The 26,733-nt window shown below is 47.7% G+C and overlaps 1 protein-coding gene across 11 annotated transcripts in view; it reads right to left on the reverse strand.

Moving 5' to 3' along the window:
• Positions 1 to 4,309: 4,309 nt before the first annotated feature.
• LOC139390292 (kin of IRRE-like protein 3) overlaps positions 4,310 to 26,733 on the reverse strand; it is a 47,347-nt gene continuing 24,923 nt past the window's right edge. The window contains exons 2-15 of one of the 11 annotated variants that reach the window (XM_071137526.1): positions 21,678 to 21,830; positions 20,538 to 20,687; positions 18,298 to 18,455; positions 13,723 to 13,873; positions 12,104 to 12,209; positions 11,386 to 11,534; positions 11,028 to 11,155; positions 9,669 to 9,795; positions 9,275 to 9,375; positions 8,423 to 8,621; positions 7,367 to 7,474; positions 6,939 to 7,075; positions 6,697 to 6,786; positions 4,310 to 6,501 (exon numbers count right to left, since the gene is read on the reverse strand). In XM_071137526.1, the coding sequence (XP_070993627.1) occupies positions 6,004 to 6,501; positions 6,697 to 6,786; positions 6,939 to 7,075; positions 7,367 to 7,474; positions 8,423 to 8,621; positions 9,275 to 9,375; positions 9,669 to 9,795; positions 11,028 to 11,155; positions 11,386 to 11,534; positions 12,104 to 12,209; positions 13,723 to 13,873; positions 18,298 to 18,455; positions 20,538 to 20,687; positions 21,678 to 21,830 (2,255 nt within the window). In that variant the 3' untranslated portion in view covers positions 4,310 to 6,003. Of the gene's footprint in view, positions 6,502 to 6,687; positions 6,808 to 6,938; positions 7,076 to 7,354; positions 7,475 to 8,422; positions 8,622 to 9,274; positions 9,376 to 9,668; positions 9,796 to 11,027; positions 11,156 to 11,385; positions 11,535 to 12,103; positions 12,210 to 13,722; positions 13,874 to 18,297; positions 18,456 to 20,537; positions 20,688 to 21,677; positions 21,831 to 26,733 lie in introns of all 11 variants that reach the window. The other 10 variants (XM_071137527.1, XM_071137525.1, XM_071137524.1 and 7 more) reach the window with 10 other exon arrangements.

A 26,733-nucleotide genomic window follows, 5' to 3' on the forward strand; every position in this document is an offset into this window, starting at 1 on the left:
TGATGAGGGGATATGGGGAAGGGGAAGGGGAAGGGGGGGGGGGGGGGTGAAGACAGCGGGTAGACAATTTGAGGGTCTGACAGGACAAGACAAAAAAATAAGGAATATGGAACATTGCGTCTGATTGAGGACGAGTCCCCCCATGATGACCAGAGCTATCTAGCCAGCCTCAACCAGCCTCCGACACCCACTGAGGGCCTGCATGGGGCTAGCTACTGCTCAGACGAAGGATTTCAAATGGGTTTGGGATTAGGTTTTTATGCTGTACTGATGCAACCCTTGTTCTCGAAGGCTCCGAGGACCAGCAAGACTCCTGCACCTCCATCAATCATGTCATGTTCCACTGGTTTGATTAATATTCTCCCAGTGTAAATAATGGAAGATGTATATTTTGAGGACACACTTTGTTTTTGGTGGTATTTTCCTAGTCTCCACCATTTTTATGATGTGAGATCACATCTTCTGTTGGGCAGACAGACATGCCAAATGAACTGAGGGAATCAGAAATAAATATTTTAGAGTATAGTTTTTTTTTACAATGTATTTCTTTACCAGCTGTTTTCACCTGACAATTTTCACTTAAAGTGCCTAGACAAGAACATGGAATGTTTTATAAGTGAGTGTGATATTATTAATGCAGAGATGCATGGAATCTTGAGTTCTAACAAAGATTGTCTATTGCAGTGCCTTCAGAATCAATTCACACCCTTTGATTTATTACACATTTTTGTTACAGCCTGAATTAAAAATGGATTAAATATAAACAAATCACCCATCTACACACAATACCCCATAATGACAAAGTGAAAACCTATTTTTAGAATTTGAATACATAATTTACATATGTATTCACACCCCTGAGTAAATTCATGTTATAATTACCTTCGGCAGAGGTTACAGCTGCGAGTCTTTCTTGGTAAGTCCCTATGAGTTTTCCATACCTGGATTGTACAATATTTGCACATTATTCTTTTCAATATTCTTCAAGCTCTGTCAAGTTGGTTGTTGATCATTACTAGACAACCATTTTCAAGTCTTGCCATAGGTTTTCAAGCAGATTTTAATTCCAAACTGTCACTAAGCCACTTAGGAATATTCAATGTTGTCTTGGAAAGCAACTCCAGTGTATATTTGGCCTTGTGTTTTAGGTTATTGTCCTGCTGAAAGGTGAATTTGTCTTCCAGTGTCTGTTGGAAAGCAGACTAAAGCAGGTTTTCCTCTAGGATTTTGACTGTGCTTAGCTCTATTCAATTTTGTTTTTTCCCCCCCCAGAAAAACTCCCAAGCCCTAGCCAATGACGAGTGTAACCGATGTGAAATGGCCAGCTTGTTAGCAGGGTGCTCACTAATAGTGTTTCAATCGGTGACGTCACTCGCTCTGAGAACTTGAAGTAGTTGTTCCACTTGCTCTGCAAGGGCCGCGGCTTTTGTGGAGCGATGGGTAACGATGCTTCGAAGGTGGCTGTTGTCGATGTGTGCAGAGGGTCCCTGGTACGAGCCCAGGTAGGGGCGAGGAGAGGGACGGAAGCTAAACTGTTAATTGGTGCCGTGTCCCGGATCACTGGTTGCTTCTGAAAAGGAGGTCATCAAAAGGGGGGTGAGTGTAACCGATGTGAAATGGCTAGCTAGGTAGCGGGATGCGCGCTAATAGCGTTTCAATCGGTGACGTCACTCTCTCTGAGACCTAGAAGTAGTTCCCCTTGCTCTGCAAGGGCTACGGCTTTTGTGGAGCGATGGGTAATGATGCTTCGAGAGTGGCTGTTGTTGATGTGTGCAGAGGGTCCCTGGTTCGAGCCCAGGTAGGGGCGAGGAGAGGGATGGAAGCTAAACTGTTACACGAGTATACCCATAACATGATGCAGTCACTGCGATGCTTGAAAATATGAAGTGTTACCCAGTGTTGGATTTGTCCCAAACATAACTCTTTGTATTCAGGATATACATTTCATTTCTTTGCCATTTTTTTGCACTTTTACTTTAGTGCCTTATTGCAAACAGGATACATGTTTTCCAATATTTGTATTCTGTACAGGCTTTCTTCTTTTCAGTCTGTCATTTAGGTTAGTAGTGTGGACTAACTACAATGTTGGTGATCCATCCTCAGTTTTCTCCTATCACAGCCATCACTCCTATCACTCTAAATGTTTTAAAGTCACCATTGGCCTCATGGTGAAATTCCTGAGCTGTTTCCTTCCTCTCTGGCAACTAAGTTAGGAAGGACACCTGTATCTTTGTAGTGACTGGGGGTGGCAGGGTAGCCTAGTGGTTAGAGCGTTGGACTAGTAACCGGAAGGTTGCGAGTTCAAACCCCCGAGCTGGCAAGGTACAAATCTGTCGTTCTGCCCCTGAACAGGCAGTTAACCCACTGTTCCCAGGCCGTCATTGAAAATAAGAATTTGTTCTTAACTGACTTGCCTGGTTAAATAAAGGTAAAATAAAAAAAATAAAAAAAAATTGATACACCATCCAAAGTGTAATTAATAACATCACCATGCTCAAGGGGATATTCAATATCTGCTTTTTAAAAATATTTTTATTGCACACAGAGTGAAACATAATGTAAGGGGAAATGATAACTGCGATCTGCTTGATCTATTACCTAGTGCATAAGTTGAATGCAGATATTTATTTAAAAAGTACACATTTTCAAAAACAACTGTGTTGAAAAATCATACCGAGCGTATTTCTAAATACCCCGGGATACGGTATACTGCTCAACCCTAGCTATCTACATTTTAAAGTAGTCCATTTTCTTCTTCATTGGCTGACTGCTCCCAACTCTAGAATCTCCACCCAGTTGACTAATTTAAAATGGTGGAAGCCCTCAATATGATAAACGGGTTCTATCTATGATGAGTCCTCTGTGACAACAGGCACAACTCCGATATAAAGTTGTTTTGGGGTAAGTTGCAGAAAGGCCACATGCTTCCACTTATATTAGTGCATTCGTAATAATCTAACTAATACAACACTTATATTTTATCAAATAAGCATCATGTAGCAAATTAGCAATAAATGTTTGTTGACCAAATTCGACACCTCATGGACAGATTTTGACCAGAGTAAAACCTCGCTTCACCTCTTCCCCTCTGAGGGTCAATGGGCACAGTGCAATTCGGAGGTTCCTATCAATTTCTATAGATGCTGCGGCCATTTCCCTCATATTAGTATTCTAGGAGAACCCCATATACAGGCTAGCTAAAATGGTCTCCATTTGCCAGTTGAGCTGAGGGTGATGCGGGTCTTCACTCCCCTACGCACGGCAGCTCAAGAAAATCAATTGGGTTTAGCTGTTTGCACGGAGCAACACAATGAGTTCTTCTCACCCCTCTCAAACAGTGGACTTTTTATTGGACAATCCTGGTCCTGCTTTTAACTGTTCAGATTCTTCATTGGTTTTCTTTCACTCTATTTTGGCTTGTGTTTGTATTTGTACATTTACTGTGACTTCGAAACCTAAAGCTCTCCGTTGTTTGTAAATGTTGAAGTGCTGAAAATATTTAAATTGTTAAAGGTTGACGATGATGTTGGGCTATTTGTTTCTATGGTCCCTAACATTGGCACAATGCTGGGTAATATGGAGTGTATAAAGGTATGTTTCAGAACAGGGGTTGAAGGGGCCAAAAGCGACTCTTTAAATAATAAATGTGAGCTGTTACTGTGTGTAGTTAAATAAAGGTAACATTTATATTGGATTGTGGACACATTCCTTTTCTACTGTTCAATTTTGTTTGTATGCCTCATTTTTCTATAAAAGATTTATGAATCCTACACAATAAACATACTTTACCTGAATCTTCTGTATGTCAATTACCTTCATTTGTCATTGACTGACTCGTGTCTCTATAATAGTTATTGTATAGTAAGTATTATGAGTCTATTGTGGGGCCATGTCCTTTTACACGGCAGACTGTAATGAATGTGGAGCTCTCATAGCACTCATCTCCTCCCTGCTGTGACTAGCATGTCTACCTGGAGACGAGATGTAACGAGACCGAGGTGACAAGACAAGCTGATATTGTCACATACCTAGCTTTGTCACAGCAATATCTTGTTTCCAGGGGAGCTGGGCGTGTGGGTGTAAGGAGGTGGATACACAGACAGTAGGAGATCTACAATCACATCTGTCTTCATTAAAAGCTACGCTCCACCACGGGAATAGGAGAATCAACATAGACAGCGCTGCTAATTTATGTATTCATCAACTTCGGTACATAAGCAGCTTTGTTTGTACCTGTTCCCCCATGACGTGCACACACACTGCTTCTCCTCACCGTGCCAACGTACAGTACAGTACTCAAACCACGCTGGTCTTTATCTGAAATGGTTTTATTTAAATATAAATATGTATACAAAGTTACAAGCAACAATAGCTCATTTTTAGCAAATAAAATCCTTAATACATTATTAAAAAAAACAAAATGAACCAAACCAACAAATGGCAATTAGTTGTGTTCCCAAAAAGCATAGTTCATCTTTCTGCATTCAGTGATTGATGAACAACGGAACAGAAGGAGAGAAATTGTGGACCCAAATAAAATCAATCAAGATATAGATTTATATGTATATATAATATAAAGATACTTTACAGTAAAGCAGCTTACAAGCTGTACATTAAGGCTTATATAAAAATAAAGACGAGCGATGATTTTTGTTTTTAAATCACTTGGTTCACTTAGTGACGTTTGTTCTCCAATTGGGCCGACTGACCAGTAGCGCGGCTCTCGACACAAAATGGCAGTACAGGGTTCCAGTAGTGTCCAGAACCGGAATGCAACCGAGACCAGGTGCAGTAAGCAGTCTCTCAAACAAGCATAATGGACATGGAAAAGAAATGCTGAAGAGTTTCACTAGACACATCATCTGCATGCAACAGAGAAAGAATGGGATCTAGTCAGTATTTCAGGGTAGTACTGTGTTTTTGTAAACATTGAAGCTACTTGATTGTGTCATAAAGACTGGTGTGTGGATGGTGTCTGAAGAGGGACAGTTTCACAAGTAGAACCCATCTTAGCCTGTTGAGACTGCACCTTGAGCTTATTCAAGTTCAAGATTGCCACCATTTTACAAACTGCATTCTCTGATTGTTAAATGGAGACTATTTCCAGAACAATCTGGCAAACACAGAAGTAATACAGTACCCAGAGGAATTCATCTCTATCCCTAACTCTTTCAATACACTGCTATGTACTGTAGCTCACCATCTTTGGGTTTTTCCATTTCCTTTTCTTGTCCTCCAGGGTAGAACAATAACACAGAGGCTGTCTCTCTATTAGGTGAAGGCCAGGATACACATTCTCTCCATACCTCACTCTGCTTTCACTCCCAGATAACCCATACCCAAGCCAAACGTATTGTTTTGCAGAACGGTTTATGGCTGCCATTGTGGAGCTCAGGCTTCTTTAAATGGATAGAGAGACACGAATGTGCTTAGAACTCCTTTCACATGCCGACAAACACCAAATGACCACAATGTGTTGACTCTTTTTTTATTTTAAATGAATATATCTGTGTTTTTTATTTGTTCATAGTCTGTTACAAGTTCTATTTGTCTGAGGAGTCTGTTCTTTTTGAGAAATGTTAGCTAGGCTCCAAAATCCAGTTAGTTTAGGCCACCCAAAGTCATGAGATGCACCTGTCTGGTGATTTCCTCCCATCCCCTCACTGGTAAAACAAAACCAGTGCCATGACAGAATAGCAGGCTCATCTTTGAAGTAGCAGACACTGTAGTAGATTATTTATTGATAGGGAATGTGAGTGGCACATCACAATCATTGACTCCATTGGGACTCCATTGGGACCATTCAATCCCAGAATGACAACTGAATAACAAATAAGGAAGGCAATCCATGTCACCTACATCTCCTTCCAAAACGTGTCCAGGAGAAGGACCAACCAACCAGTCCTCTCTCCTCATGTTAGTCTGGCCACACCTCCTATAGAGATGACAAATGCTTCCTCTTTACATGGCCCTTCGACCTCCACCCCCTGTTCCGTTGTCAAATCAGACGTGAGTCTGCATGCGTTGTGACGGCCTTCCGTAGTCGGACTGCTGGGAGGAGACCTGCGATGATGCATATGAGAAACGAGAGGAGCTAGACACCTTGCTAGCCTGGTCTGATTGATCGTAGGCGTCCACCTTCTCGTAGGAGGCGGGCTTGACGTAGCTGGTGAAGGCTCGGCCGTATGTGGTGGCGGTGGGCAGGTAGGCAGAGCCACTGTAGACAGGGTCGGTGGGGTAGATGGCTCCGGGCTGGGCTGCCGCTGCCTGCTGCTGCTCGTAGGTGGAGCGGGCCCCTGTGGTGGTGGCGTAGCGATGGGAGAAGTCGTAGATGCGGGGCTGTGTGGCTGCCACCACTGTGTGCTGGCCGTACAGCGGGCTGGGGGAGGGCAGCTGGGATGGCGTGTAGACAGGACGGGGGTTGGGCACGTAATCTGAGAAACCACTGCGGATCACCCGGTCCTCGTGAGCATGCACGTTGTAGTAGCCGTTAGTGGGGTCCTGAGGGGAGAGGAAATAACAACAGGGTGTTAAGTTGTTCAACCGCTTTTAAAGATACAGTATGTATATAGAGATTTCAGACTTTTTCAAAACACCCAGCAAAACAGCACATGCAACAAATGCTCAACGAATGATTGCAATTTTTCCCATGCATGAAACATTGTATAAGTGAGTGTTTCTCCTTACGGTTTTTACCTTGATGTCGGACCTCTCGTCCTCGTCCTCCTCCAGCAGGTCACTGTGTTCTGTCCGGGATGTCCCAGGAGACTCACTGCTGTTGGGGGCCTGAGGGGGAAACAACAGGCCCTACAATTATAAAGGTGGAACATCTTAGACCAACATGAGCACAACAAAATGACTGTACTGTATATCATCACATAATCACAGTAATATACTGTATAAAGATGAAAAGGATGAAAAGGTATTTGAAAACCTACTGAAAGTGATTGAACGGAGGCATTTACCATGGGCTCCTTGACATCCTCCTCATCATCGTTGCCACGGGTAGCATTGTGGTCACTGTGCACAATCTGAACTCTGATGTCACTCTTTGAGAGGCGTGTGCACTTTTTACCTGTGAGGATTCAAAAGAGACAGGTGATTTAGAAATGATTCTAAAACTGCTTTTCATGCCTGTTGCCTTTATAGAAAAGGATTTGATTGTGCTCCTTTCATGAAGTTGAAACTAACCATGCATCACTAAGATTTGGGGTCAATTCTATTTCAAATCAGTCAGTTCACAACGATTGAAAAATATTGAGTGAATAGTCATTTACTGAATGTCAATTCATTTCCTTGAATAGGGTGAGTTGACATGGAATGTAGCCCAACCCCGGCATGCCCCATATCTGACCTTCGACCTCACCTTTCCCGGTGTGCCTGCAGCAGAGAGAGACCAGGGTGACGACACAGATGAGCAGGACACACCCTCCGCCCACCGCCGCCCCAATGATGATCAGCATGGGCAGGGCCTCTGTGAGGAGAGAGAGGAAAAGAGAAAAGAGTCAGGACCTTGCTACTGATCAGAGCGATACAGGCAGGACCAGATCCAGTCTCCTCTTCTAACGCCACTCTACTCATTCCCCCCCAACTAATCTCTGCCAACGCCTGCTCCTATATAAATTCATCTGCAGTAAGCCTCATGGTCCCTCAGAAGCACGCACACACACACACACACACACACACACACACACACACACACACACACACACACACACACACACACACACACACACACACACACACACACACACACACTTAGAGCCCCCTGCGTCCCCACAGCCTCGGCTATTGTGTCTAATCTCTCTGGAAGAAGGGTAACAAGGCCTGACATGCAATGAAGCAATAGACAGTAATCTAATTAGAGATTCCAGGAGAGAGATACGGCGCACCACTCAACTCTCCCGAGACCCCGGCTGAGCTGCCTTGATGTAAATTGCTGGCGAGGACCTTATTTTTGGTGTCTACTGCAACAAAGGCCTTCCTTCCTTACCTCCGCCAACTCCAGTGTGCAGAGTGTGTGTGTGTGTGCATGTATGTGTGTGTGTGAGTAAGTAAATTGTCATTTAAGTAAATTTGAAGAGGGTGGCTCTCACACACTTAGAGAGAGAGGGAGCTAAGGGACCGCTGGCGGCTCGGCCCCAGGACACCTGTGCCCTGATCTAATTGACTTTAGTCCCCAATCAATATCTATGTTATATGGCCCAATGTATTCATTAAGGCCCACCATCTGCTGATTAAATGATATTGATTAAAATGGTATAATTAAGATAAGCACTCAATTGGAGTTCTGCTTTGACCTCATCTAACCCCTCTCTCTTCCCAGCACCGTCTCTCCACAGTGCTCGTCTTAGTGAGATTGGTCATGCTGACTGTGTGAGATCATAGATAATAAGGACCCCTGTCCAGTTCCTACCCGTACCTTGCTCCTTGAGGGTGACCAGCGCGGTGCCTGTACCGAAGCGGTTCCATGCGGTGCAGTTGTAGCGGAGTAGGAAGTCCTGGGCCAGGGTCTCAGACAGGACCAGGGAGGACAGGACCCCATGGTCGCTGGTCACCGTCTGGACAGAGAAACGACCGGAGGAGCCCGAGGAGAGGGTCACGTCTCCAAATGTCCACACCTAGTGAGAAAGATGGGAGATGAACAACAAGTGAGTGGCTAGCAGCGCTGTCAGAACTCAGATCAACCACTACTACCCATGCTTAGATCAATCACAGGTACCTTCTAACCAACCACCCTCCCTCCTTCTCTCTGTTTTCCTCCCTCTCCATCCACCTGGCTGACATTGCTAAGGGCCGTACGTCTAAATTGCCTCCTACGTCTTACCCTGGAGGTAAGCCCTGTCAGCCTCTAAGCCCTGCCAGACCTGTGAGGCTGTGTAAGATGCTCCTGTCGGTGCTGAAGCTTCTCTCCTGCTGCTAGGTAAGGTCTACGGGGTGCCTGCCTTTCACTCCCCCTCAGACCCTAATTATCCTCTGTCAGAGCTGCCCACGCACCCAGGGTCACCTGACAGGTCAGGCCTGATGGATGCAGCGCTAATTGAGCCGTGCGGTTAGGCTGCAGCCTGCAGGAGGGCCGGCCCCCCTTTCTAGTTACCTTTCTGTTCTCTCTCCCTCATCCCCATTGAGTGGTGAAGGGATGATGTGTGTGTGTGAAGGTGGGGGATTCAGTGTGTATTAAATGTGCACACGCATGTGTGCGCGAGCACATGCATGCACACACACACACAACATTGAAAGAGGAAAGACAGGAAAAGACAAGAGGCTCACTTACAATCTTGTCAGGCGAGGGGCTGTTTCCCACCAGGCACTCTAGCTTGCCCTTGGAGTGCTTGACAGCGTGCTGTGTGGCGTCTGCTGTAATGATAGGTGGGCCTGGAGAGAGAGAGAGAGAGAGAGAGAGAGAGAGAGAGAGAGAGAGAGAGAGAGAGAGAGAGAGAGAGAGAGAGAGAGAGAGAGAGAGAGATGTCGGGGACAGAAAGAGGGAGATTTTGAGACAAATTAAACACAGATGCATTGTCAGATGGTTGACACATATAATGCTTGAGTAAACATTCTTCTTAGATAATACCAAATGTGCATCTTTAATATTCTTTATCTTTAATCTAAAAGAAAGTGGTATTGAATTAGCCCTATTTTCAGACTATTGAGACTCATATGAGACTTACCGTTGACAGTGAGCGTGACGTCCCTCTCAGCCACCCCGATGCGGGGGACGATGGCCTTGCAGGTATACGTCCCAGCATCCTCCTGGGTGACAGCCTTCAGCTGCAGGGTGTTGCCATTACTGAGCACCTGTAGAGGGAGAGGAGAGGTGGGAGGGAGACGAGGGGAGGGAGGGGAGGGAGAGGAGGGAAGGGAGAGGAGTGGAGTGGAGGGAGATGGGGGGAAAAGAGAGAGAGAGGGGTGGACAGGAGGGATAAGAGGGGGAAGTTGTTGCAGCAGCACCAATGTGGCCGAACAGTTTCAGTTTAATTTCATGGTGGTGACAACACTGTGGTTTTAATCACAGACTCCAGCTACAGCCAGGCACCTCTGGAGTGACCATGCTGCTGTGGAGATTGTCCTAATTAAAGGTTGCCGGCAGAGCATAACGTTATCATGGTGTGAGTGGGCCGTAGCCTTTAGAGGCTGCTACAGTTCCCTCTACACTTGCGCACTCGTTAGCTCATTGATCCCACCATTCTATCAAGCTGTGATTAATCAATTTCCTCTCCCTCTACGCCCCTCCTCTCCCTCCCTCCGTCCTTTCACTCCCACTCACCATTTTTTATTCAACCACAATTAGAGAGTAACCTAATGAATCCATTACTGGTAGCTGTGTGAGGCGTGGTGGCCGCGGTGCGTGTGGATTAGAGAGCACCGCCTGTTCTTTTCTTCCGGAGAGCGTTGGTTCAGTCTGGGAGATGGAGATGACAGCGTGGCTTTTACAGCATCGCCTGCTGTCCTGCAGCTCTCTTCTCTTTAGCGGTGGCGTTTTTAGCAAAAGCTGCCTCTGAAATTCGATTAAACACCGGGAGAGAGGCTCCCTGGAGATAGCGCTGATAGTCTTGCCTGGGGTGGGGTGGGAGACCTTGAACTAGGATGACGCAAACTAAAGGTGGAACTGGGCTGTTTGTAAGCTACCTCACATATTCCTCCCTAGATGTTCTTTGTGTTGTGTCTTGGTCCGGGTTGAGGAGCGGTTTGAGAAGCTGTTCTCAGAGTGGGATGTGAAATGTGTCGGCTGGTTTTTAACTAGTGTGTCTCAACTGTGGATGTGATTGATTTAGTGGTCATGTTGTTATGACAGAGTGTCACCTCCCCTGCTGTCAGCAGTGCGAGAACCTGACAGTTATCACACACACTGCCTCTGAAGGTTTAGTTCTGATGTCTGAGGGCTTTCTCTCATTACACACTCACGTCCGACACACACACACACACACACACACACACACACACACACACACACACACACAAACACGCACACAAACACGCACACCAACACGCACACACAGTATAAGTATTGATTGAGCTACTTGTCTTACCACGCTTGAGCCCTGTTTGGTCCAGGCAAGGGTAAGGGGAGGGTTGCCTGTCCAGGTGCAGGTGAAGGCAGCGTCCATCCCAATGTCCACGTTCATGGGCTTGGGCTCCGACAGCAGCCTGGGACCAACTGTAGAGGAGCCCAGGACACCATCAGAACTAGTACAGCCCTTATTCACCATTCAATTCAGTATGACTTTATCATATCCACTAAGCCATTTTCAAAGCACAAAGCACATTACACAGTATCCTCCAAAGACACAATAACTCTTGTGACGAGGGTGAACGTGTTCACAGACACACTACTCAGATTACACTATAGGCTACTAGTACTATGATACACTGATGTGCTCCACTCACATTGTACATCTACCAGGGTGCTGACGTTGGTGCTGCCCACTGAGTTGGACACCTCACAGGAGACAGGGTCTGTGAAGTACGAGTGGTCTACCGTCACCTCCAGGCTGTCCCCGTTCGCCTCCGAGATGGGGACTCCTCCCTTGGACCACCTGGACCACCAGATCACCACATCACATAGGGTTAGAATGTCAATGTACCACATCACATAGGGTTAGAATGTCAATGTACCACATCACATAGGGTTAGAATGTCAATTTACCACATCACATAGGGTTAGAAGGTCAATTTACCACATCACATAGGGTTAAAAGGTCAATGTACCACATCACATAGGGTTAGAAGGTCAATTTACCACATCACATAGGGTTAGAAGGTCAATTTACCACATCACATAGGGTTAGAAGGTCAATTTACCACATCACATAGGGTTAGAAGGTCAATTTACCACAGCACACAGGGATAGAAGGTCAATTTACCACATCACATAGGGTTAGAAGGTCAATTTACCACATCACATTGGGTTACAAGATCACTTTGGTTTACCAGAACATATTGGGTTAGCAGGTCACTTTGGATCACTAGATCATGTGCGTTAATAATGATAAAGTCCAAACTGGACCAACTAAAAGGCTAATAGTTCCATAATAATGCAGCACACACTGACTTCATGAAAGAAATGAACCCAACAAAGTGTAGGTTGAGGTGCTGTTTTTTTTACCTGTATCCTGTGATCTCAGGGTTGGCAGAGGCAGAGCAGATGAACAGAACCTTGGCTCCCTCCATGACAGTCTGGGGCTGGACGGACAGGGTCACTGATGGGGGGTCTGCAGGACGGAGGGGAACACACAACATTACTGAGAGGTGAACTTAGTATGTGTCATATCTATCACTATGGAGGATTCTACAGTATATGAAGGCTGAATTTGTGTCAGTCAAGGGAGAAGGAACAGGACAGCAGTACTAAAGGAAGCTCTGTGAACACTGGAGGTATGTGTCACTGAGCTAGGACCCATAGCTAGGACCACCTGTAGCACACGCTCCAGCAGGTACGTATATCTCTCTGGTCACCCCCAAAACCAATTCTTCCTTTGGCCGCCTCTCCTTACAGTTCTTTGCTGCCAATGACTGGAACGAACTACAAAAAATCTCTGAAACTGGAAACACTTATCTCCCTCACTAGCTTCAAGCACCAGCTGTCAGAGCAGCTCACAGATTCCTGCACCTGTACATAGCCCATCTATAATTTAGCCCAAACAACTACCTCTCCCCCTGCTGTATTTAATTTATTTATTTTGCTCCTTTGCACCCCATTATTTCTATCTCTACTTTGCACATTCTTCCACTGCAAATCTACCATTCCAGTGTTTTACTTGCTATATTGTATTTACTTCGCCACCATGGCCTTTTTTCGCCTTTACCTCTCTTATCTCGCCTCACTTGCTCACATTGTATTTAGACTTATTTTTCTACTGTATTATTGACTGTATGTTTGTTTTACTCCATGTGTAACTCTGTGTCGTTGTATGTATCGAACTGCTTTGCTTTATCTTGGCCAGGTCGCAATTGTAAATGAGAATTTGTTGTCAACTTGTCTACCTGGTTAAATAAAGGTGAAATAAAATAAAAATAAATACACTTGAAGGGGTGTGTGTTTGTCACAGAGAGGTTAGTGTATGAATCATTGAAGGGTGAGCGAGTGCATGTGCAGGAAGGCAGAACTAACCACTCTTCCATTAACTCTAAAGTGGTGCTGGGTGAAATGTATTTATTCAACCAAAGCCCTCAACTAATGCCTAAAGTATATAAATAAATATATTATAGATGATATATGTGTATAGGCTACTACCTTGTCGTTATTGGCAGTATATTTGTATACAATTTACCAATAGGACTATGTCCCAATATCCACACTAGCATACTAGTGTCCATGGACAATACATCAGTACATACTAAGTAGTATTCAAGTCTAATAGTTGGTAGTTGAATGTATGACTCTGTGACTCTGTGTTCTCCATCCTCTGACAGAGTGTTGTACCTTGGGTGTGTCCCCATCACTGGGACGAGGGCACTACAGTGTTGTACCCAAGGTGTGTTCCCATCACTGGGACGAGGACACTACAGAGTTTCATACCCGAGTGTGTCCCCATCACTGCATCACTGGGACGAGGACACTATGGAGTTTTGTTGAGTGAGTGTTGTGTTGTAGCTTAGGTGTGTCCTCATCACGCGGGACGAGGACACTACAGAGTGTTGTAGCTTAGGTGTGTCCTCATCACGCGGGACGAGGACACTACAGAGTGACTGTAGGGGACACTAAGTGCCACTGAGGACACTCACGCTGGACGTTGATGGTGACGGAGGTCTGGAGTCCGGCGGGGGCGGCGGGGTTGAGGACGCGACAGGTGTAGGTACGGCCAGAGTCCTTGTCCTCCGGCACCACAGGAAGCATACTGACAGCCAGTTCTCTCTTCCCATCCTCCATCCGCGTCTAGGAGAGACAGACCAGAGACATGAAGACAAGACATCTACGATGTTTACTGTACATCTCAATGGCCAAGACAGACCAGAGACATGGAGACAAGACATCTACGATGTTTCCTGTACATCTCAATGGCCAAGACAGACCAGAGACATGGAGACAAGACATCTACGATGTTTACTGTACATCTCAATGGCCAAGACAGACCAGAGACATGGAGATAAGACATCTACGATGTTTACTGTACATCTCAATGGCCAAGACAGACAAGAGACAGCTGTTAAACATGCAGAGGGAGTTATGAGTCCTTATTTCCCCTTTTGGGCTAGATCCATGAATTGATATATGTTGGTCCCTAAAGAGACAAAATGGTTTAAGTAGGGAAATAAGGTATAGAATAGGTATAGGCTCATAGTAAGGCCCTGCTGAGTCTTCCCCCTCTAGGTGTTTGTGACACTGCGGGACCTATCTTTCTGACGTGTGAGGCATTCAAATTGCCATCCAGTCCATTGGCATGGCGGTTAAATCATATATTTTATGATGCGCCTGGGGATATTGTGCTGTTCCCACATTTCTGAGAGTGCTCCCAGTCAGCGCTCCTTGTTTGTCATCATCTTTGAGATCTATTTATTGCTCGCAGGAATCAATACGTCTAAGTGAGGAAAGGGGTAGATTCTGGAGATATCGCCCGTCGCTTTTGACGCACACACAAAGAAACGCACGCACGCACGCACGCACGCACGCACGCACGCACACACGCACACACACACACACACACACACACACACACACACACACACACACACACACACACACACACACACACACACACACACACACAGGGCTGTCAGACAGTGTGCAGTAATGGCAGGGGTGGCTATGTCTGTATTTCTGGGCTGTAGCCGTGAGGAGGGGGGGACGGGGGAGGGTTGTCTCACAGGCAGCTCTGGAAAAGGGCAAGGGCAGAGCAGAGCCCATTCCCTGGACGGACGGACAAACAGACAGCTGAATCAATGGACCAGGCCGTTCACTTCCTCAGCCAGACACACAAAAAGCATTTTTACGCTAGATCGAGTCGCATCACTCCCTGTCACCACCTCTCACTCTGCCCCAAGCCACCTCTCCCCCTCTCTACCTCCCCCTCCCCTACTCTAGCCCTCCCTCTCTCTAAAAGCACCCGTTTTCTTTCTTTCAGTGAACTGCATTTCAGTATCTCCCACCCTTCTTTCTTTTACTCCCACTTTCTCTCTCCCTATCTCTTTCTCTCCTCTCATGCCCCCCTCCTTTTCTCCACTGCGGGCTCTAGTCTCCTTAAATGTGTCGTTTAGCGTAGTTTAGCGTGGTCAGAGAGTATGACAAATGTGAGTCTTTCCCGACTGCGGCTGGTTCACGCTCTGGCGCGTCCCCCCATTGTGTTTTGGCATTGTTGTGGGTGATTTCTCCTCAGCAGAAATTCTACTGTATCAAACGCTCATGCCTGTCTGAGCTTTGGCATGCTCCAGTTATGCTGTAGTGTCAGTGCATTAGAGTGTGAGGGGAGGGGGAGTAGGGGAGAGAGGAAGGGGGTTCAGGTATGAGTGAAAAGGGGGAGGGGGACTGCAGAGAGGGAGGTAGGGACAGAAAAAATAAGTCCTGAGAGAGAAAGAGAGAAATTGAGAAGAAAATGAAGAAAATAGAGAGAAAACAGAGAAAAGGAAGAGTCTGCTTCTGTATTCTGCCCTGAGATAAAGTTGCTGCATTTTGAGTAGCTGCTATACCCTGCCATAGCCTGCTAAGATGGTCTCTGCTGTACCCTGCCATAGCCTGCTAAGCTGGGGTCTGTTGTACCCTGCCATAGCCTGCTAAGAAGGTCTCTGCTGTACCCTGCCATAGCCTGCTAAGATGGTCTCTGCTGTACCCTGCCATAGCCTGCTAAGATGGTCTCTGCTGTACCCTGCCATAGCCAGCTAAGCCGGGGTCTGTTGTACCCTGCCATAGCCTGCTAAGCTGGGGTCTGTTGTACCCTGCCATAGCCTGCTTAGATGGTCTCTGCTGTACCCTGCCATAGCCTGCTTGGACGGGCTCTGCTGTACCCTGCCATAGCCTGCTAAGCTGGGGTCTGTTGTACCCTGCCATAGCCTGCTAAGCTGGGGTCTGTTGTACCCTGCCATAGCCTGCTTAGATGTTCTCTGCTGTACCCTGCCATAGCCTGCTTAGGTGGTCTCTGCTGTACCCTGCCATAGCCTGCTTAGATGGTCTCTGCTGTACCCTGCCATAGTCTGCTAAGCTGGGCTCTGCTGTACCCTGCCATAGCCTGCTAAGCTGGGCTCTGCTGTACCCTGCCATAGCCTGCTTGGATGGGCTCTGTTGTACCCTGCCATGGCCTGCTTAGATGGGCTCTGCTGTACCCTGCCATAGCCTGCTAAGCTGGGCTCTGCTGTACCCTGCCATAGCCTGCTTAGTTGGGCTCTGCTGTACCCTGCCATAGCCTGCTTAGATGAGCTCTGCTGTACCCTACTATAGCCTGCTACGCTGGGCTCTGCTGTACCCTGCCATAGCCTGCTTAGATGGTCTCTGCTGTACCCTGCCATAGCCTGCTAAGCTGGGGTCTGTTGTACCCTGCCATAGCCTGCTAAGATGGTCTCTGCTGTACCCTGCCATAGCCTGCTAAGATGGTCTCTGCTGTACCCTGCCATAGCCTGCTAAGATGGTCTCTGCTGTACCCTGCCATAGCCTGCTAAGATGGTCTCTGCTGTACCCTGCCATAGCCTGCTAAGCCGGGGTCTGTTGTACCCTGCCATAGCCTGCTAAGCTGGGGTCTGTTGTACCCTGCCATAGCCTGCTAAGCTGGGGTCTGTTGTACCCTGCCATAGCCTGCTTAGATGGTCTCTGCTGTACCCTGCCATAGCCTGCTTGGACGGGCTCTGCTGTACCCTGCCATAGCCTGCTAAGCTGGGGTCTGTTGTACCCTGCCATAGCCTGCTAAGCTGGGGTCTGTTGTACCCTGCCATAGCCTGCTTAGATGTTCTCTGCTGTACCCTGCCATAGCCTGCTAAGCTGGGCTCTGCTGTACCCTGCCATAGCCTGCTAAGCTGGGCTCTGCTGTACCCTGCCATAGCCTGCTTGGATGGGCTCTGTTGTACCCTGCCATGGCCTGCTTAGATGGGCTCTGCTGTACCCTGCCATAGCCTGCTAAGCTGGGCTCTGCTGTACCCTGCCATAGCCTGCTTAGTTGGGCTCTGCTGTACCCTGCCATAGCCTGCTTAGATGAGCTCTGCTGTACCCTACCATAGCCTGCTACGCTGGGCTCTGCTGTACCCTGCCATAGCCTGCTAAGCTGGGCTCTGCTGTACCCTGCAATAGCCTGCTTGGATTGTTTCTGCTGTACCCTGCCATAGCCTGCTTGGATGGTTTCTGCTGTACCCTGCCATAGCCTGCTTAGATGGGCTCTGCTGTACCCTGCCATAGCCTGCTTAGATGGTCTCTGTTGTACCCTGCCATAGCCTGCTTAGTTGGGCTCTGCTGTACCCTGCCATAGCCTGCTTAGATGAGCTCTGCTGTACCCTACCATAGCCTGCTACGCTGGGCTCTGCTGTACCCTGCCATAGCCTGCTTAGATGGTCTCTGCTGTACCCTGCCGTAGCCTGCTTAGATGGTCTCTGTTGTACCCTGCCATAGCCTGCTTAGATGGTCTCTGCTGTACCCTGCCGTAGCCTGCTTAGTTGGGCTCTGCTGTACCCTGCCATAGCCTGCTTAGATGAGCTCTTCTGTACCCTGCCATAGCCTGCTTAGATGGGCTCTGCTGTACCCTGCCATAGCCTGCTTAGTTGGGCTCTGCTGTACCCTGCCATAGCCTGCTTAGATGAGCTCTGCTGTACCCTGCCGTAGCCTGCTAAGCTGGGCTCTGCTGTACCCTGCCATAGCCTGCTTAGATGGTCTCTGCTGTACCCTGCCATAGCCTGCTTAGTTGGGCTCTGCTGTACCCTGCCATAGCCTGCTTAGATGGGCTCTGCTGTAGCCTGCCACATAGCCTGCTTAGATGGGCTCTGCTGTACCCTGCCATGGCCTGCTTAGATGAGCTCTGCTGTACCCTGCCATAGCCTGCTTAGATGAGCTCTGCTGTACCCTGTCATAGCCTGCTTAGATGGGCTCTGCTGTACCCTGCCGTAGCCTGCTTAGATGAGCTCTGCTGTACCCTGCCATAGCCTGCTTAGATGGGCTCTGCTGTACCCTGCCACAGCCTGCTTAGATGAGCTCTGCTGTACCCTGCCATAGCCTGCTTAGATGGGCTCTGCTGTACCCTGCCATGGCCTGCTTAGGTGGGCTCTGCTGTACTCTGCTGAGCTGTGCTGGTGTGTGTGTTAGTGGATCCTGATGAGGTTGGGCATGGCCCTGCTCTCTCTAACCTGCCCTGGCCCGACCTGTTATCTGATTATGCTGTAGTCTTTCTGTACCTTGGAGTATATGGCCGTGTCCATGACCTCTCCGTCTCTGTACCAGGTGATCTCGGCGGCAGGCTTGGCCCCCGAGGCGCGGCAGGTGAGGTTGTAGGGTGTGTGGGCCTTCACACGTATGATAGGACCTCCCTCCACCACCGGGTCTGTGGGGGGAACTACAGGGAGAGAAGGAGGAAACACAACGCATTCATGTTAGAGGAGAGAAACAACCCACCAAACGGAAAGCTCCTTTTACAGTACACAGTACACTTCTGAATGAGAGGAACATCTAGTGAGATTAATGTGATGTGTTAACGCTGCATCAATTCATCCACTGCACACAGAGAAAACAATATTCTTTCATCATCGTGTTGGTTCGCGAGGTGTGTTTCTACTTTGTAGACTGGAATGGAAACCGACAACATTTGGCTTTGAGAAGAAAAAAAGAGAAGAGCTATTTCATTTTCCTTCTTAACATTGAGACTGGCATTAGTACTCTTTTACTCCCACTGCTGCCCAGTGATGTTTCATCTGAATTGCTTATTTGTTCATTTATTTGCATGGTTTCGCACACGCTGCCACCCCTGATGAAGGTGTCTATCTCCCCAGGCAATAATGGCAGGCGTAAACAGCAGCAGGCCTGCGCCCCGGTCTATCTCTCTCTCTCTCTTGCTCCCTCCACTGAACCAATTTCTGTGTGTGTATCTGAATTGTCAGAGGTCCTTCCGCCACTGCGGCCCGGACACTAATGGAATCCGAGTGCTAGGTGATTTTAATTTCCATGTCGACTCCCTTGGCTGCTCTCCCGTCGTTGACTCCTTTGAATGCGACAGATTTTTTTGGTCTCATCTGGCTGCATTGATTTCCCCACACTCACCACACACACACACACACACACACAAACACACACACACACACACACACACACACACACACACACACACACACACACACACACACACACACACACACACACACGCACACTTCAAGACCCTAGCCTCTGTGAATCTGCGTTCTCGAAACAGGCCTACACACACACACCCCGGTCCCTGCTTGATTTGCTCCTCTCTTAATGGGGACATTCTACTAGGTGTTAGGAAACAACATCTACCGCCTTTTCTGTCCACAAAGGCTCACGCTAACCAATCAAACAGTCCATCCTCGTCCACCTCCACTCTGTGCAGTGCGGGCGTTGTGAAGCTGGGTTTGGGTGGGTGTATGTGATCTCTATTGACCGCGCTGCATTGTGCTCTTTCGAGCTGCGCGTGGTCGTAGGAGCGGAGAGGAGAGGAAGTGGATAGTGAGCGGAGCGTGGCCCAACACTGAGTCAAGCCAATTAGAGCAGTGTTCTTCTTCATGGGGCGTCAGAATTCACATGACCAGCCTTTCATTCGCTGCCTTTTCTTCTCCCCCTCGTCTCGCTGCTTAAACAAGCTCATAAAATGACAGAAACAAGCAGGGCAGTGGGGAGACAGTACAGTAGCCTAGCCTTGTTGTTGGTGCATAGAGCTGAGGCTCCAGTGTCTTCTGTAACTGTCTCTCTGCTTCGTTGGGTGTATTTGCCAGATCATCAGAGAGACGTTCAGTAAAGACTAATGAATGTGCTGCTGCCTGTTCCCCCATCGGCCACCAGGTGCCAGCAGTGTTTCACTGTCTGGGAGTCCCACGAGGGGCCTCTCTCCCTCTCCTCTCACCCCCCTCCGCCATCCCTCTCTCCACCACCACCCTCCTCTCCCCACCTCTGGATGCCTGGTGAATATGTAGATTACTCACTTTGCGTTAATGTAAAAGCTGCCCCACGGTTGACAAATATTGTGACTCACTGTAAAATGTGCTAACTGTGCAGAACTTGACTTTTTAAGTGTCCACGCAAGTCATTTGTGACTGCAGCAATCACATTATCCTAGACTTCCACAGTCTTGATTATCGATACTGAAGGAAAATAGTTTTTTTTGCTGGCTCGGTTGGGTTTGAAAAATATTTACAGGGCTGATATACGGCAGTAAATACATTTTCCAGGTGTTATATGTGAAAGTTGATAACAGCAGGTGATGTCATAAACAGTCCCAAGACATAGAAACTGTGAGCATTTTAAACATGTGTAAGTCTGTCAGAACCATAATGGTGCTTAACAATCTCCCTCTGTAGAGCCAACCTGCAGATCAGGGTGTGTGTGCCCCTGTGTGTGCCCGTGTGTGTGTGTGTGTGTCTGTCTGTGTGTGCCCTTGTGCGGTGTGTGCAGCAGCTGTGTATCTTACCTAGAACAGTGAGCTTGGCTCGGTGGGAGCGCAGTCCGGCCTGCGTAGCCTGACACTCGTACACGGCGTCATCAGCCAGCTCTGCCGAGTCGATCATCAAGCTGTGCTCGCCTGATAGCGGGTCTCCCATTAAGGAGTAGCGTGTCCACCCTGCATTAAGCCAACACAAGGAATACAGTGAGTCAGAAAATGGGAAAGAAAACAAGAAAACAAACCCAACAATCAACAGCAGAACAACAAACCCAAACCGGAATGAAAAGACTGCAAAATGAGCAGTTAAGCACTGAGCCGTTCAGTTGGCTGAGCAGCGTGGGACTGGCTAGGGGAAGGCCACAGCTACATGTGAGATTGGGGCGTGAGGCTGTCCTTTAAAGCACAGACAAAATCAAGATGTAGTGTCTAAGGTCAACCCCGAGCCTCATTCACCTTCCCACTAGTCCAGAACACAGCTAAATGTCAGCGCGTGACACCAGCCAATTGATTATCCACCTTGGTACAAAAGCCTCAAAATGCTAAACAACAAATTAAATGCTCTGTGTCTGTTTGTGGTAGAGAGGCTGTCTGCAGTATATTTGTTTCTCTCCACCTCCATTAATTTGAGTAGACAGACAGACAGAGAGCCAAGGCTTCCTAATGAGACCATGAATTGATCAGGGGGAGAGAGAGAAGTAGGGGAGCTAGAGTGTGACAGAGAGAAAGACAAAGAGAAAGAGAGAGATGGGGGAGACAGAGAGAGGGAGGGTGGAGAGAGAGAGAGGGAGAGAGGAGGGGGAGACAGAGAGAGGGGGAAGACAGAGCGAGAGAGAGAGAGAGGGGGGGACAGAGAGAGAGGGGGAAGACAGAGCGAGAGAGAGAGAGAGAGAGAGAGAGGGAGAGGGGGAGACAGAGAGAGAGGGGGAAGACACAGATAGAAAAAGAGAGAGAGAGAGGGGGGAGACAGAGAGAGGGGGGGGGGACAGAGAGAGAGGGGGAAGACAGAGAGAGAGAGAGAGAGAGAGAGAGAGGGGGGAGACAGAGAGAGAGGGGGAAGACAGAGAGAGAGAGAGAGAGAGAGAGAGAGGGGGGGGGGGGAGACAGAGAGAGAGGGGGAAGACAGAGAGCGAGACACACAGAGAGATGTTGGTCAGATCAGATGCATACCTGGCAGATCTCTTTCTCCACCCAGCGCCAGGCCGTCTTTGGTCCACTGCACCATTCCTCGGTACCCCACGATGACACAGGGCAGAGTCACCGATTGACCAGACACCACTACCTGGTCTTGGGGCTGCTGGGAAAAGTAGGCTGCTCGGGTAGCTGATGGAAGAAGAGGGAGGTTTGATGAGTAACATGTAATGATATAATCTAATAGAGATGCTTGAGCCAAATGCATGGCCATATTTAGCCTGGCCCCGTAATGGACTGGCCTGTTCATTCTGTTGTTTACATGTTGCCATGTTGTTACATGGGGTGGATGGAGGAGGCTGAAAATATGTATTTTCCCTTTAAAATGGTGGCTGAGCTGAGCAGGAAGAGTCAGCTGCCTCATGACTTATTTAACTCTTTCCCCAGACCATATGGCAGCCACCGCGTGGTGACACGAAACAGGCACACCGTGGAGGAGAGAAATCTGCCACTCTTTGGGGGAGCTTTTTGTTAAAATGGATGTTATACAATCAAAACTCCATTAAGTGTCCCAGGGGAAGCATCCGTCTGAGCCTGCTCAACGTCAACCAAGACACCTGCCTCTGTCTGTTCCATTGCTGTGTTTAAGGATGGGACACACACACAGGGAACACACGCACACACACACACACACACACACATGGAACACACAAACATACACGAACACACACACACACACACACACACACACACACACACACACACACACACACACACACACGCTCGGAAAGCTTCAATCACACTCACTGGAATCCACACCCACACTCGCAACACACAAACTTGCACCGCAACCCACACCTGCGCACACACACACACACATAAAGTTTGAATACGACTCCTTGTTTCCCACTGTTTGTGCCACGATGCTGGAGATTGAGTATTACAAACCCAACTGGCAGGGGAAGTAGATGGCTCCCCTCCAGAGGTAGAGCTAAACCATTGGGGGAGATATGAAGAGAGGAGAGGGCTGAGAGAGAACAGAGTTGGTTGGCTAAGTAGAGAAGAGAAGAGAAAGAGAGGGCTTTATCTTTCCTTTAAAAGAAAGAACCTTCCTTCATTTTTAAATTTTTTTTCTCTCTCTCTCCCCGCCCCCAACCACCCCCACCCCTCTTTCAATAGGAGAATGGGGGGCCAGGGGGAAGATAAAGAGGGCTCTATTCAGTCAGTGCTAAGCCCCTCTCCAATGGTTCTGGGTGGGAGTGCTTAAACAGACAGGCTGGGGGGGGGGACTCTCCTGGGGAAAGAAAAGCTGGTGAAAGGAGGGCAACATACGGCGGCCAGAGACGCGCTATTGTCCTCTTGTCCCTCTCTTTTAATAGGCCTCTTCATTTCCAATCAATCCTGCTAAATGCAAGTTTAATAGCTTTTCAATAGCAGATATTGCCCCCCGAGGGAAGCTAGGAATTTCTCTCTCCTTCTCAACCCGCTCACCCCTCTCCTCTCTCTCCTCTCTCTCACTCCATCATTCTCTCTAGCTTTTCTTTCTTTTCAAAAGGGGGCTACCGAGGTTGGTTGGCGGTGTTTGTTCCCTACTCAATTATCCACTTCATCTAGGGCTGGACCAGGACCACTGACTGAGCCCTGTTCTTCTCCTCCTCCCCCACTTCCCTAACCTCCCTCCCTCCAGTATAATCAGACCTGCCAAACAGTTAGTCCATCAGGAACGTGAGTTCTCCATGGCTCAAGCCTTGCAGCTTGCAGCTCTCCTAACACGTACTGCTTTCCCACGTCTGCCCAAGCACTCTCCTCCTTTCTTCTCCTTTTAGGATGAGAAAGATGGAGAAATGGAAATAAAAATGGGAAGAAATGGAGAGAATCATGTATAATAGCAGTGAATATCACCAGGAAAGTCCACTAACCCCAATTCCCTTTATATTGCTAATGTGTTTAAATAAGCATATCAATCTCTGTGTGTATGGGCATGCAGGTGTATTCTTGTGTGTATATGTGTCTGTGTCATAGACTGCAGATCAAAAGAGTCCAATTTGAGTGTCAATGAGTAGTGAAATGTTTTCCTGCTCAGGCTATTAAGCATTTGGTGAAGGCTGGCATTTTCTAGTCATGCCTTCAAAACTGCTGCTTTTATAGGCTGTCTGTCCCTAATGTTCCGCTTTTATGAGCTATATCGAGCATTTTCATAGGCCGCTCTGCTGGATGGCACGTTGGGGATTTTCCTCTTTATGCTTGCTGCAGTATAAACATTGATTGCAATTAAGTATCTTGCCCACAGTACCTAAATGTTTACAATGGGCCATCCTTTATCACACTGGCAGGTTGTTAGAAATGGATTACATCTGTTACCTCTGTTACTCTCTCTCTCTGTGTCTCTCTCTCTGTCTCTCTTGGTCTCTCTTGGTCTCTCTCTCTCTCTGTCTCTCTCTCTGTCTCTCTCTCTGTCTCTCTTGGTCTCTCTTGGTCTCTCTCTCTCTCTGTCTCTTTCTGTCTCTCTCTCTCTTTCTGTCTCTCTTGGTCTCTCTCTCTCTCTCTCTGTCTCTCTCTCTCTCTCTCTCTCTGTCTCTCTCTCTGTCTCTCTTTCTCTCTGTCTCTCTCTCTGTTTCTCTCTCTGTCTCTCTTTATTTCTCTGTGTCTCTCTCGCTGCCTCTCTCTTTCTGTCTCTCTCTCTGTCTCTCTCGGTCTCTCTCGGTCTCTCTCTCTCTCTGTCTCTCTCTCTGTCTCTCTCTCTGTCTCTCTCTCTGTCTCTCTGTCTCTCTTTCTCTCTCTGTCTCTCTCTCTTTGTCTCTCTGTCTCTCTCTGTTTCTCTCTCCGTCTCTGTCTCTCTCTCTGTCTCTCTCTGTCTCTTTCTCTCTCTCTGTCTCTCTCTCTTTCACTCTGTCTCTCTCTCTCTGTCTCTCTCAGTCTCTCTCCCTCTCTCTGTCTCTGTCTCTCTCTCTCTGTCTCTCTCTGTGTCTCTCTCTCTCTCTCTCTCTCTTGCTTTCTTTCTTTCTCTCACATTTTCTCTCTTTTTCTTTCCCTTTCTCTTTCCTTCTTTCTCTCTCTCTCAAATCACTCCCTCTCTCTCTCTCTTCTCTCACACACACACACGTATGGGTAAATTTTTATATATAGCCTGTGTGATATAGACTGACAAATTGCTTCACACCATGGAGTGATTCATTGCATTCCAAATTCCTTATTGAGAATGCTCAACAAAACATCTCCGCTGGCTAATGAGTCATTGCATATTCCTTTAATTCCTCCTTGCTGAATTAGCCAATTCCTTGACGGTGTATTAGCAGCTTAATTACATGAATACATTTCTGACAGGGGAGAGAGGGAGTAAAGGAGAGGACAGGAGGGGAGAGGGGCCGTGGGTGTGAAGTGGTCCTCGTGTGTTGCTGTCTACCGTCTCTCTCTCTCTCTCTCTCTCACACACACACACACACACACACACACACACACACACACACACACACACACACACACACACACATTATTGAGGATTATTGGTAATGATGGGCTGGTACTTTTCAAAAACAGGTAACACCTCTGACCTGTGTGTGTGTGTGTGTGTGTGTGTGTGTGTGTGTGTGTGTGTGTGTGTGTGCGTGCGTGCGTGCGTGCGTGCGTGTGTGTCCATCTCTCCAGTAACAAGGTCAAAACACACTTGGCCTGTTATATTTGAATCCCGATTTTTTGAAACGGAACATCATTTCACGGCGGTGGATGCACAGGGGAGGTTAGTGTGTGTGTGTGCCTCAGTGTGTGCCTGTGTGTATTTGTTGCAGCATAAATAGGGCAAGCAAATTGTAAGGGATTGGAGGACACATTAAGCAGTTACTTTGACATAGTGACTTTGCGTTCTCCGTCACACGGTCAGAGTTAAGTCCAGAACAGCAGGGCTGACATGGAGCATAACATATTGAAGAGCTTTGCAGTCCCCTGGCACCAGCCTTCCTCTCTCTCTGTGCCATCTGAACGGATAGGGAGGGAGGGAGGCACACTGCTGCTGATGGGGACAGGATGGACAGATGTCTCCAATGATCCGCTACTGGGCATCTGCACTGGGGACTAACATGGCCTTGATGGAATTTTGGGGAAGTGTGTCTGTGTGGCACTTTGTGTGTGTGTGTGTGTCCTGTTCTTTTCTCAGTGCAGTCCAATTAAGTAGTGGATGTGACCTTTGGGTGCACTGGGGCTAACTACTGAAAGCACCAAATCACTATAATCATAATCTTTCATGCCAACTTAGCGGCATGGCTAAAACAAGCTTGGAAGCCCTAAACCCCAAAAAAGGGATCTCGCACCACACACAACCACACAAACACACACACAGACACTTTATGTATATTTATCACTTAAGTGTCCTTGTCATGCTAGTGTAGGTTCCATGGACAACCAGGGAGACTCAACAGCCTACTTCAGCTACACAGGCTGCCCTTGGTTATACAATGACACTTAAAGTGTGTGTGTGTGTGTGTGTGTGTGTGTGTGTGTGTGTGTGTGTGTGTGTGTGTGTGTGTGTGTGTGTGTGTGTGTGTGTGTGTGTGTGTGTGTGTGTGTGTGTGTGGAGACTCAGGCTAAGAGGTTCTGAGCTCAGTAAAGGAAGGAACAGTTTCTATTTCAGGATAATCTTGAGTGTCCTCTCTTCCCATCCACTGAAGTCCGGCTCTAGAGAGCACCGCCCCGATCTAACAGGCTCTATAAACATGAGCACTCTCAACTTGACTGGGCAATCTCCCAGTGGCAGTACCAGTGTTCTATGTCTCAGGGGTGTTGGTGTGGATATTCCACAGTAGCAGTGATCTATGTCTCAGGGGTGTTGGTGTAGATATTCCACAGTAGCAGTGATCTATGTCTCAGGGGTGTTGGTGTAGATATTCCACAGTAGCAGTGATCTATGTCTCAGGGGTGTTGGTGTGGATATTCCACAGTACCAGTGTTCTATGTCTCAGGGGTGTTGGTGTGGATATTCCACAGTACAAGTGTTCTATGTCTCAGGGGTGTTGGTGTAGATATTCCACAGTAGCAGTGTTCTATGTCTCAGGGGTGTTGGTGTGGATATTCCACAGTACCAGTGTTCTATGTCTCAGGGGTG

Source organism: Oncorhynchus clarkii, chromosome 3 (genome assembly GCF_045791955.1).
Source record: "Oncorhynchus clarkii lewisi isolate Uvic-CL-2024 chromosome 3, UVic_Ocla_1.0, whole genome shotgun sequence".
Lineage (NCBI taxonomy): Eukaryota > Metazoa > Chordata > Actinopteri > Salmoniformes > Salmonidae > Oncorhynchus > Oncorhynchus clarkii.